The sequence below is a fragment of the Ochotona princeps genome, chromosome 22, assembly GCF_030435755.1.
Source record: "Ochotona princeps isolate mOchPri1 chromosome 22, mOchPri1.hap1, whole genome shotgun sequence".
Lineage (NCBI taxonomy): Eukaryota > Metazoa > Chordata > Mammalia > Lagomorpha > Ochotonidae > Ochotona > Ochotona princeps.
The window spans coordinates 423,421-434,033 of NC_080853.1; the positions used below are offsets into that span (position 1 = coordinate 423,421).

Here is a 10,613-nt window from a genome sequence, read left to right on the forward strand (position 1 = left end):
CTCCCACGCGGGTGCAGGGTCCCAAGGCATTGGGCCGTCCTCGACTGCTTTCCCAGGCCACAAGCACGGAGCTGGACGGGAAGTGGAGCTGCGGGGATTAGAACCGGTGCCCATATGGGATCCTGGCGTGCAAGGCAAGGACTTGAGCTGCTGGGCCACCGTGCCGGGCCCTAAAGTCCCGCCAAGACTGGAACCACAACAGCCCAGGGTGCCCTGCGGTCCCGACCACCGGCCTGACCGAGCAGGGCTGCACCGCCACGGCGCCACGTCCCCGGCTCCAACCCGGAAGGAGCTCGGGCGCTTTCCACAGACCCGCCGGGTGCGGCCACGTGATCCAGGACCCCGCCCCCGCCGCGTGACTTTGGGACTCGGGAGCGAAATGCATCCCGCGGGGCGCGGGTGCGCAGGCTCCGGTGCGACGGCAGGGCGCCGCTCCCGGCCTGCCCCGCGCGCGCTGACGCCGAGCCTCGTCCCTGCCGCCGCCGCAGCCGCCATTGGAGCCGGCGCCCGCCGCCCCGCGAGCCTGCTGCCCGCCGCGCCCGGGCCTGGGCGTCGGGGTCCGCGTGGTGACAGGCCGGCCCCGCCCCGCGGAGTCGAGGCAGCATGTCGGCCACCAGCCTGGATCCCCAGGTAGGGCCGTGCTTCGGGTCTCGTGGCCCTCCAGGAGCAGCGGGGACCTTCCCGGGCTGGCCTCGGTGCTTCGGGGCGGGCCGGGAGCGGGTTCTCCCCAGAGTAACTCGGTCTTTTTCCTCCGGTGCGTCCGGCCGGCGCGGTACAGAGACCAAAAGGACGAGATACTAAAGGAGGTGAGCGGGCCGGAGCGAGGCGCCGGGGGTCGGGGGCAGGGGTGAGAGGGCAGAGGGTAAGGGGAGGTTAGGGACAGGAAGCAGAGGAGCGGGCGGGGGGCCAGCGGGTCAGAGGGCAGGAGAGGGTGGTCAGGGACAGGGGGCGAGGGAGCCTTGGGGCTGGGCTGGGGGACAGTGTTCAGGGCAGATCTCAGGTGCTATCCGTTTTACGAAAACCTAGGTGTGGTTGCTGGCGTTACCTTGCCAGTAGCTTGCTTGGTCAGCGCCATAGCGAGGTGGTGGCTCGCGCTGCCTCCCTTGGGACTTGAACTGGGCACTGGCTGGGTCCTGCTTGTAGCAAGGGAGGGATGCTGAGCTGACTGCCGGCGGGGACTCACCGAAGAGGCCGTGTTGTGTGACTTGCTGTTCCAGTGCCCACTGGTTCCTTGCCGCAGAAGGACGGTGATTTGGAGCCCTACCTGTCTGGACTGTCGAGTCAGGTGAGTGTTTCCCAAGCTGGTTGTCAGCTACCATCCTGTGCCCACCGCTTGGGACACGGGGCAGGTGGCAGAGCATGCTGCCCAAGTCGAGGTGAGAGCCAGGGCGCAGGCCTGGGCCCGAGAGACTGCGGTGCGAGACCGCGCCTGAATGCCTGCAGCAGTCAGGTTGGGGCCGGTCGCCCTCGTGGAAGAGACGCAATTGTGTCTCAGTGTCCCACCAGCAGAAAGCCAGGGTCGGGGCTGGGACTGTAGCTGGCTGTGCGAGTGAGGCCGTGACTCCATGCAGCCTGTGCCTGGAGTCCAGGAGAGTGCCTGGGGTGGACCCAGCCCCGCAGCCCCTGCCTCCCTGGATGCTCCCCCCTCCCTTGGGGAAGGGTCACCAGCAAAATTTTGTGACCAGAACCCCCAAGGCCTCTGACCTGTGTAGGGTAACTGACATGGTTGTGGCGAGAGGGCCTTGTAAAGGCTTCCGGGCTCTGCTGCTGTGTGCCAGGCCTGTGACGTCCCAGCGGCTTGAGCCTTGGGCTGAGGGGCCTGTGACTGGAGGTGAAGGTGGAGTCAGGTCTGCTGGGTAGCGCCTGTCTTCCCCGCTTGGTGTAGTTGATGATGGGAGTGTTCTGCCCAGACACCGAACGGGAGCTGTGCTGACTGACGTGTTCAGTAAACAGGTTCACTCGTTGGAGAGGCAGAGCAGCGGGCAGGCTTTCCCGCCTCGGCCTGCTTCCCACAGGGCAGCAGCAGCAGGGTCGTCGCCCATGGCCGTGCGGTGTGCCCGTACTCCAATATGGGTTGATGATATTGACTTGCTGTCCCACCATGCCAGCCCCTGAAATATATGCTTATGAAGTAGAGCTTCCACAGTATTTGAGAGCATAACTTAAAAAGATGAGTTAATGGGCCCAGCACGGTAACCTAGTTGCATAAGTCCTCGCCTTGAATGTGCTGGGATCCCATATGGGCGCCGGTTCTAATTTTGGCAGCTCTACTTCCCATCTAGCACCTTGCTTGTGGCCTGGGAAATCAGTCGAGGACGGCCCAGAGCTTTGGGACCCTGTACCTGTGTGGGGGACCCAGAAGAAGCTCTGGGCTCCTGGCTTCAGATCGGCTCAGCACTAGCCATTGGGGCCACTTGAGTGAATCAACCGACAACATCTTTCTCTCCTTCTCTCTGTATATCTGACTTTACAATAAAAACAAATGAATCTTTAAAAAGAAGAAAAAAAGATGAGTTAATGTATTTGAAAGGCAGAATTAAATAGCGGGGGGGGAGGGGTGGGACAGAGCTCATCCATCCACTGGTTCACTCCCCAATGGCCACAGTGGCTGGAGCTGTGTTGATCCGAACCCAGGAGCTTCTTCTGGGTCTCCCACGCGGGTGCAGGGTCCCAAGGCTTTGGGCTGTCCTCGACTGCCTTCCCAGACCTCAAGCAAGGAGCTGGACAGGAAATGGAGCAGCTGAAACCCAAACTGGCTCTCATGTGGGATCCCTGAGTGAGCAAGGCGAGGACTTTAGCCACTAGGCTACGGCGCCAGGCCCGTTTGTAGCAGTGGATTGGGGACTGCTGTGGTGGTTTGCTCAGTCATGTTGTCTTCCTCAGAGGGTCGGGCATAGATTAGAGGTAGCTGCCTGTGAGTGGACACTGAGTTCCAAGTCCTTGGGGGCCTCTGCTGTGCCGAGGAGCAGCAGGGACTGCCTGCCCTTGCCCTGAGGCCTCCTTCCCTGGGGACACTGCCTGGTGCTGGCTTGTGAGGAGGGAAGCAGGGGCCAAGCTTCGGCAGGAGGTCACTTGGCCCACGAAGCTTCTGTTTTGTCAGGTGGTGGAGGAAATAAGGCGGGATAATGGCTGAGCTGTGGGATGGAGGCAGCCATGGACGGGCATAGCCAAGAGGAGCAGCTTGTGGTGCTGCTGGGCAATGCCGGGCACGGAGCCTGGCGGGCGAAGCCCTTCTTGCTGCCGCTGTTGAGATTGGAAACATAAAATTTAAAAAAAGAAAAACGAAGAGATCTTCCGTGTGCTGATTCAGTCCCCAGACGACTGCAGCAGCTGGAGCTGGGCCTGCTCAAAGCCAGGAGCTTCCTGCAGGGCTTCCACGTGGGTTCAGGGGCACGCTGCCTTCCCAGGCTTAGTAACAGGGAACTGGATTGCAAATGGAGCAGCCAGGACTTGAACCAGTGCCCTTGTAGAATGCCGGCACTGCAGATGGTGGCTTTTACTCACTGTGCCACAGGATCAGCTCCTGTCTAGCCAGTTTCAAAAGTATTTTGTTTGTTAATTTGAAAGGCACAGTGACTTTCCACCCAGTGGTTCACCCCCCAAATGGCCACAGTAGCCAGGACCTGTGTATGCTGAGCCAAAAGCAGGACCCGGGAACCCGTCGGGGTTTCCCACGCATGTCGGAGGTCCTCGGGCCTGAGCCACCGGCTCTCCTCGCACGTGCTTTAGCAGGGAGCTGGAGAACTGGCAGCGGGGACTTGAACTGTCTGTCACTCTTAGGGGGAACGAAGGCCTCCTACTGGAGCTTAGCAGACTGCTGGCACATCGGCCTCTGGGCCCTGGGGGCCAGCACTGCACACGTCCGTCCCGTGCAGGGGCTGGTTGCAGCTGCCACTCTACCTCCAACCCTGTGCCTCTTGAGGAGTGAACCACTAGGTGGAAGGCCGCTTCCTCTCTTGTCTTTTAAATAAAGAAATAAAACTTAAAAAAGCAAAACAACATCAAAACCTTTTTTTTTAGAGATTTATTTTTATTTTCATTACAAAGTCAGATATACAGAGAGAAGGAGAGACAGAGAGGAAGATCTTCCGTCCGATGATTCACTCCCCAAGTGAGCCGCAACAGGCCGGTGCTGCGCCGATCCGAAGCCAGGAGCCAGAAGCTCTTCCAGGTTTCCCACATGGGTGCAGGGTCCCAAGGCATTGGGCCGTCCTCAACTGCTTTCTCAGGCCACAAGCAGGGAGCTGGATGGGAAGCGGTGTCGCTGGGATTAGAACCACTGCCCATATGGGATCCCAGAGCATTCAAGGCAAGGACTTTAGCTGCTAGGCCACTGCCGCGGGCCAACAACAAAAGCTTTGCAGTCTGCTTGCACTCCTGTGATGAAGCCCAGGAACGTTGGGCTGGGGAGCCGGTGTGCGAGGGCAGGGCTCTGCAGGCCTGCTGAGCTCCCTCCCCCAGGGTGAGTGCCGGCCTGCAGCTCTGAGCCCCGTGGCTGGCTGCTGGCAGCACAGCCCTTCTCCCACACTTTAGGTCCCTTGGTGGTGTGCGTGGAGTGGCTCGGCTGGCTTACATGACCTCACTGCGGGCCCCTGCCAGCGGTGTGTGGTGCGCCGGCAGCCTGGGAGCCCCCCCCCCGCTCTACTCCTGTGGGGGTAGCCCAGGCGCAGGTCTGCATCCTGCTCGTCCTGTGTGTGGCTGGCAGGCCGTGCTTGGCGTCTCCAGGGTCTCTTGTGGCCAAGGTGGTCTGACCGGGCGTGTGCTTGTTTCCACAGAGTAACTCTTACCCCTCCATGAACGACCCTTACCTGTCCAGCTACTACCCACCGTCCATCGGCTTTCCCTACTCCCTCAGTGAGGCGCCGTGGTCCACTGCAGGAGACCCTCCGATCCCATACGTCACCACCTACGGACAGCTTAGTAACGGAGACCACCACTTTGTGCACGATGCCATCTTCGGGCAGCTGGGGGGGCTCGGGAGCAACCTCTACCAGCACAGGTTCAACTTCTTCCCTGAGAACCCGGCTTTCTCCACGTGGGGCACTGCCGGGTCCCACGGGCAGCAGGCTCAGGGCTCGGCGTACGGCAGCAGTTATACCTACCCGCCCAGTTCACTGGGGGGCACAGTGGTGGAGGGCCAGGCGGGCTTCCACAGCGACACCCTCAGCAAGGCCCCTGGCCGGAACAGCCTACAGCAAGGCATGGTCAGCCTGAAGATTGGGGATGCCGCCACCTCTTCTGTCAAGACCGTGGGTTCTGTGGCCAGTAGTGTGACGTTGGCTGGTGTCCTTGCCAGCAGTGGTGCGACGAACGTCAGTATGCCGGTGTCAAAGCCAGCCTCATGGGCTGCCATCGCCAGCAAACCTGCGAAAACACAGCCCAAGACGAAGGGCAAGGGTGGGTCTGTGATGGGGGCCGTGCTTCTGCCTCCAACCCTAAAGCATAACATGGACATCGGCACCTGGGACCACAAGGGGGCTCTGCCCAAGACCCTGGTGCCCCAGCAGGTGCTGTGCCCTCAGGCTGCCTCCCAGCCTCCCCCGTCGGCCCATCCCCCGCAGCCGAGCCCTCAGCCACCACCCCCGACACGCTGGGTAGCCCCTCGCAACAGGAACGCAATGTTTGGGCAGGGTGGAGGGGCCGGCAGTGACAGTAATGGAACCTGCCAGGCCAGCTCTGGCGCGAGTACGGACTCGCACCCGGTCCTTGAGAAGCTGAAAGCCGCTCACAGCTACAACCCGAAGGAGTTCGATTGGAACCTACGCAGCGGCCGTGCCTTCATCATCAAGAGCTACTCTGAGGACGACATCCACCGCTCCATCAAGTACTCCATCTGGTGCAGCACGGAGCACGGCAACCGGCGCCTGGACAGCGCCTTCCGCGCCTCTGGGAGCAAGGGCCCTGTCTACCTGCTCTTCAGCGTCAACGGGAGCGGGCACTTCTGTGGGGTGGCGGAGATGAAGTCCCCTGTGGACTACGGCACCAGTGCAGGGGTCTGGTCCCAGGACAAGTGGAAGGGCAAGTTTGACGTGAAGTGGATTTTTGTCAAGGACGTGCCCAATAACCAGCTGCGGCACATCAGGCTGGAGAACAATGACAACAAACCCGTCACCAACTCACGTGACACGCAGGAGGTGCCCCTGGAGAAGGCCAAGCAGGTGCTGCGGGTCATCGCCTCCTACAAGCATACGACCTCCATCTTCGACGACTTCTCTCACTACGAGAAGCGCCAGGAGGAGGAGGTACGCAAGGTGCATTCCGGGTGGGCGGGGGGCAGAGGCTCTTCCTGCCAGTGCCACCAAGAGGACCCATGGGGGCACTTCCAGAGGTGTTCCTGGGCTGTGGGGCTGACGGGGATTTCTTGATTGTTCTGACGGACAATCATGATCTTGAAGTTGCAGCTTTGGTCCAGACAGGAGCATGCAGAACACAGTGGCCCTGGGGCCATAGGCCAGGGCTGCTGCTCAGCTCAGGACTGGCTGGGCCTAGAGGCAGGCGCCCCCCACCTGAGGCTCAACCTCCAAGTGGCAGACTCAGCATTGGGTGACCCTGGTCACTCTGCAGGTCACTTCTGTTTTTGTTTAAGAAGCCAGGGTTCTGCTGGGTCTGGAAACTTTTGTTTTTTTAGATTGATTTATTTTTATTGCAAAATCAGATATACAGAGAGGAAGATCTTCCACTGAGTCACTCCCCAAGTGACCACAACAGCCGGTGCTGCACCGATCAGAAGCCAGGAGCCAGGAACTTCCTCCAGGTCTCCCACGCGGGTGCAGGGTCCCAAGGCTTTGGGCCGTCCTCCACTGCTTTCCCAGGCCGCAAACGGAGCTGGATGGGAAGTGGAGCAGCCAGATTATGAACTGGCACATGCAAGGCGAGGACTTCACCAACAGGCTGCCATGCTGGGCCCATACCAGCTCCTTTGGGTGCTCCCAATGGCAGGAGCGTGGCTCACACTGACGCATTCTGGCTCAAGGACCAGTGGCTCCCAGGCGTGCTGGGAGGAGGCGCTCGAGGCTGTGCAGGCAGAGCCATGCTCATACTCCAGGGGCTGTCTTGGTTTTCTGAGCCATTGTGCTGAAGGGCAGGTACGTGCGGGCCAAAGGGAGGCGGGCTCAGCGGGTGCCCCAGCTGAGGCCCTCTCCCAGCAGCCCCTGGTCTGCACAGTGCCCTACCTGGGTGCTGGGACCCGGGAGCTCCGTCTCCTGGGAGGAGATGCCCACCCAGGCAGTGCCTTGGCAGCACCAGCACTGTAAGGAACTGGGAAGCAGAATTGGGGCCGTCCATGCGCTTGAGCCAGCTTGAACTGCAACCCTGCAGTGTGCAGTGTCAGCTGGGTTAAGCAGGCGCTGTGCTGCCTGTCCCAAGAATTTCTTCAAAAGAGAAGTTTTCCCCAAAGATTTATTGACTTTTATTTATTTATTTATTTTTTAAAGATTTACTCATTTTATTACAGCCAGATATACAGAGAGGAGGAGAGACAGAGAGGAAGATCTTCCGTCCGATGATTCACTCCCCAAGTGAGCCGCAACGGGCCGGTACGCGCCGATCCGAAGCCGGGAACCTGGAACCTCTTCCGGGTCTCCCACGCGGGTGCAGGGTCCCAAAGCTCTGGGCCGTCCTCAACTGCTTTCCCAGGCCACAAGCAGGGAGCTGGATGGGAAATGGAGCTGCTGGGATTAGAACTGGCGCCCATATGGGATCCCGGGGCTTTCAAGGCGAGGACTTGAGCCGCTGGACCACGCCGCCGGGCCTTATTTAAAGGGTGGAGTTTAACAGGAGAGACACAGAACTTTCCACTTGCCAGTTCATTCCCCAGATAGCCGCACTGGCCAGAGCTGAGCCCCTCTGGAGCCAGGAGTCTCCTCTGCTCGCCTGGGCCACAGCAGGGAGCAGGATCAGAAATGGCGAGGCTAGGACATGAATTAGCGCCCATGTGGGGGGTTGGCTCTGAGGTAGAGATTTAGCCTATTGAGTCATGACACCAACCCCTAAGCAGTTTTGAAAGATTTATTTTACTTTTATTGGAAAGTTAGAGAGGAGGAGAGACAGAGAGGAAGATCTGTCCATCAAGTCACTCCTCAAGTGAGCACAACGGCTAGTGCTGTGCCTGTCTGAAGCTAGGAGCCAGAAATTTCCTCCAGGTCTCCTGCACGGCTGTGGGTGCAGGTCCCAAGGCTTTGGGCCATCCTCCACTGCTTTTCCAGGCCACAGGCATGGAGCTGCATGGGAAGTGGGGTCGCTGGGATTAGAACCGGCACCGATATGGGATCCTGGCGCATTCAAGGCAAGGACTTTAGCGGCTAGGCCACTGCGCCAGGCCCCCTAAGCAGTTTTAAAGAATGCTAAATAGAGAATATGTATTTGGTTTAGTTTTAAACTAGAGGGTGGGAAGGAATGTGAACTCCAGCCGAAGGCCTTGGTGCTCTCCCAGAGCCCAGCACCGGGAGTGGGGGAGAGCTCCTTGCCCGTTGCCCTGAAGACACACACAGCCCGTGCCTAACAGATGAAGAGGGTTACACTTGAGGTAGAGTGTTGTTGCCTTTTGTGTCTCCGTTGAAGGGGTCTGGGTGAGGTCTACAGGGAGACCAGAGCGGGTGGAAGCCACGCGTGGGAGCAGTCCCAGCCTGGCTGGCCTGGTCGGGGAAGGGCCCCACCGTCGTGCCCTGCACACTCTGCTCACACCCCAGTTGCCTGAAGCAGCAGCGCTCAACTAGGCCAAAGCCAGGAGTTCGGGCTTTTCTTGGCCTCCAGGAGTGGCAAGGACCCAGGTGCTGCCTGGAACTCTGGCACCTGCTGCCTTGGGGGCCTGGGAGGTGAGCCCCAAGCACTGAGGGGGTGACGCATCCCAGCATCTATCTGTATAGATGCATGTGGGTGTATTGCAGCCCTTGTTGGTCCCCTGTGTGCACTCCTGACCACCTGTTCCTCCTCCCAGGAACGGCAGAACCGCAGCAAGCAGTGAGGACGAGGCTACAGCACGGGTCCCGAAGGCGTGGGGCTGCACAGGGTGGCCTGGGACTGGGGCGGGGCGGGCCAGCTGCGCCTGCCCTAGGCGGCGGCGGTGTCCGGTGTCCGGTGTCCGATGGATCTGAGTCTGTGTTCGCTGTGTGACACTATGTAGAGCTCACCAATAAAGGAGTATTTTTCTTGTCAGCTTACCCGTCAGACTGACCTCACATGGAAGGAGTACCCTGGAGGACAAGCGGAAAACCCAGGGCACCCTGAGTGAATTTGGTTGTATTTTTTTTTTTGGCAGAAATGGTGATCAGTGGCCCTTTTTACTGCCTGCTTCCCCTGCCACGGGCCTCAAGAAGGGTCACCCGCTGGCCACGCCCGGCCATTCCTATAAGCCACACAGCCCCTGCCCTGCAGCTCCCATGGGGCTGGTAGCCCCCTTCACGGCAGGGAAGACCCGAGGCCTGTGGTCAGCAGGCTCCCACACCCGCTCTGCCACCATGTTGGTTCTTCACTGTCCTAGAGTAGACCCCTCCTGAGGAGTGTTGGTGTCCAGAGTTGCCGAGCTCTGGGGAGCTATACCAGGTGCCCCATCTCCACAGTGGCTGCTTGGGCGTGATGGGTGGTAAATACCCCTGCCTCCATGCACTCTGCAGCCTGTAAACACCACGTCGTCCTGGGGGTGTGTGTGTGTGTGTGTGTGTGTCTCCACAGCCTGGAGCGTGTGTACACTCAGGGCAGCTACGGGTCTCCTGGTGTGGGGGTGCTGGGTGCTGTGGTGACCTCCCTGTTCTGCTTCATGGTTGTCCCACGTGACTTGGAGAAAGCTGGACACCAACCCCGGCATCTGGGGTTGATGCAGGCCCAGTTGCTGCCCCAAGACCTGAGTAGCTCAGCGGTGTTCTGGTGGCGTGAAATTTGCCAACAAAATACACAGACCTTAAGTGTAGGGGAGAGGGGAGGTATAGGGAAAGACAATGGAAACATCACCCCAGACAATTCTGCCCTTCCCCGCAGGATGGTTAGTGGGGTACAGAAGGGAGGCTGCCAGGCGTGCCTTCATCCTCGAGTGCCTGGCCACTGACCCTTGTATGACATCCTGTGGAGGCCTCTGGGTGAGAGGCAGTGCCCCACCTCCTGAGGTGGGCAGTGCAGCGGGCTAGTCATCCTGTGGGAACTGCCATGAGGTCCCTCTGGGGAGTGTCCTTGGAAGGTCTGGTTGTCGATAGCGTTTGAACCATGTCACCACTGGGCATCAGGCCAGACTGGCCCTGGATGGGACTGTCCCTCTGAGGCCCCTGTCCAGATGTGGCGGCCAGAGCCCAAGGCGCAGCCTGGCCTGTCGCTTGGGTGAGTGGATGTGCCAGGAGGCAGTCCTGCCTGGCCTTGTCCCTCAGGGTTGTCCCACGTGGCCCTGTGCTGCTCGTGGCGGGGGGAGCCTTGAGGTTTGCAGGTATAGGTGGGGGTGGGGAGCCAGTTGTTAGAAGAGGCATTTTGGTATTTTTTGATTAAAGATTTATTTACTTGGAAGGTAGAGTGACATGGAAGACAGCGATCTTGCATCGGCTGGTTGACTCCTTGGATGCATGCAGCAGCCTGGGACTTGGGTGTCCTTTGGGTGGTGGGCAGCCAGGACATGGGCCCCCTTACTTCCCAGG

General features: G+C 59.8%; 1 protein-coding gene across 1 annotated transcript; it reads left to right on the forward strand.

Moving 5' to 3' along the window:
- The first annotated feature begins 308 nt into the window (after positions 1-308).
- YTHDF1 (YTH N6-methyladenosine RNA binding protein F1) lies at positions 309-9,050 on the forward strand. Its single transcript, XM_058679681.1, has 5 exons — positions 309-630; positions 779-806; positions 1,218-1,285; positions 4,776-6,242; positions 8,936-9,050. Exons 1-5 carry the CDS (start codon positions 604-606, stop codon positions 8,960-8,962), a joined length of 1,617 nt encoding a protein of 538 aa, XP_058535664.1. The 5' UTR covers positions 309-603; the 3' UTR covers positions 8,963-9,050.
- Positions 9,051-10,613: the final 1,563 nt, after the last annotated feature.

Bases quoted from the DNA above. Each gene is read 5' to 3' on its own strand.
- YTHDF1 (XM_058679681.1), top strand. From the start codon at position 604: ATGTCGGCCACCAGCCTGGATCCCCAG. The intron at 631-778 runs GTAGGGCCGTGC...GGCGCGGTACAG, and splicing joins CCACCAGCCTGGATCCCCAG to AGACCAAAAGGACGAGATAC. The intron at 807-1,217 runs GTGAGCGGGCCG...TTGCTGTTCCAG, and splicing joins AGGACGAGATACTAAAGGAG to TGCCCACTGGTTCCTTGCCG.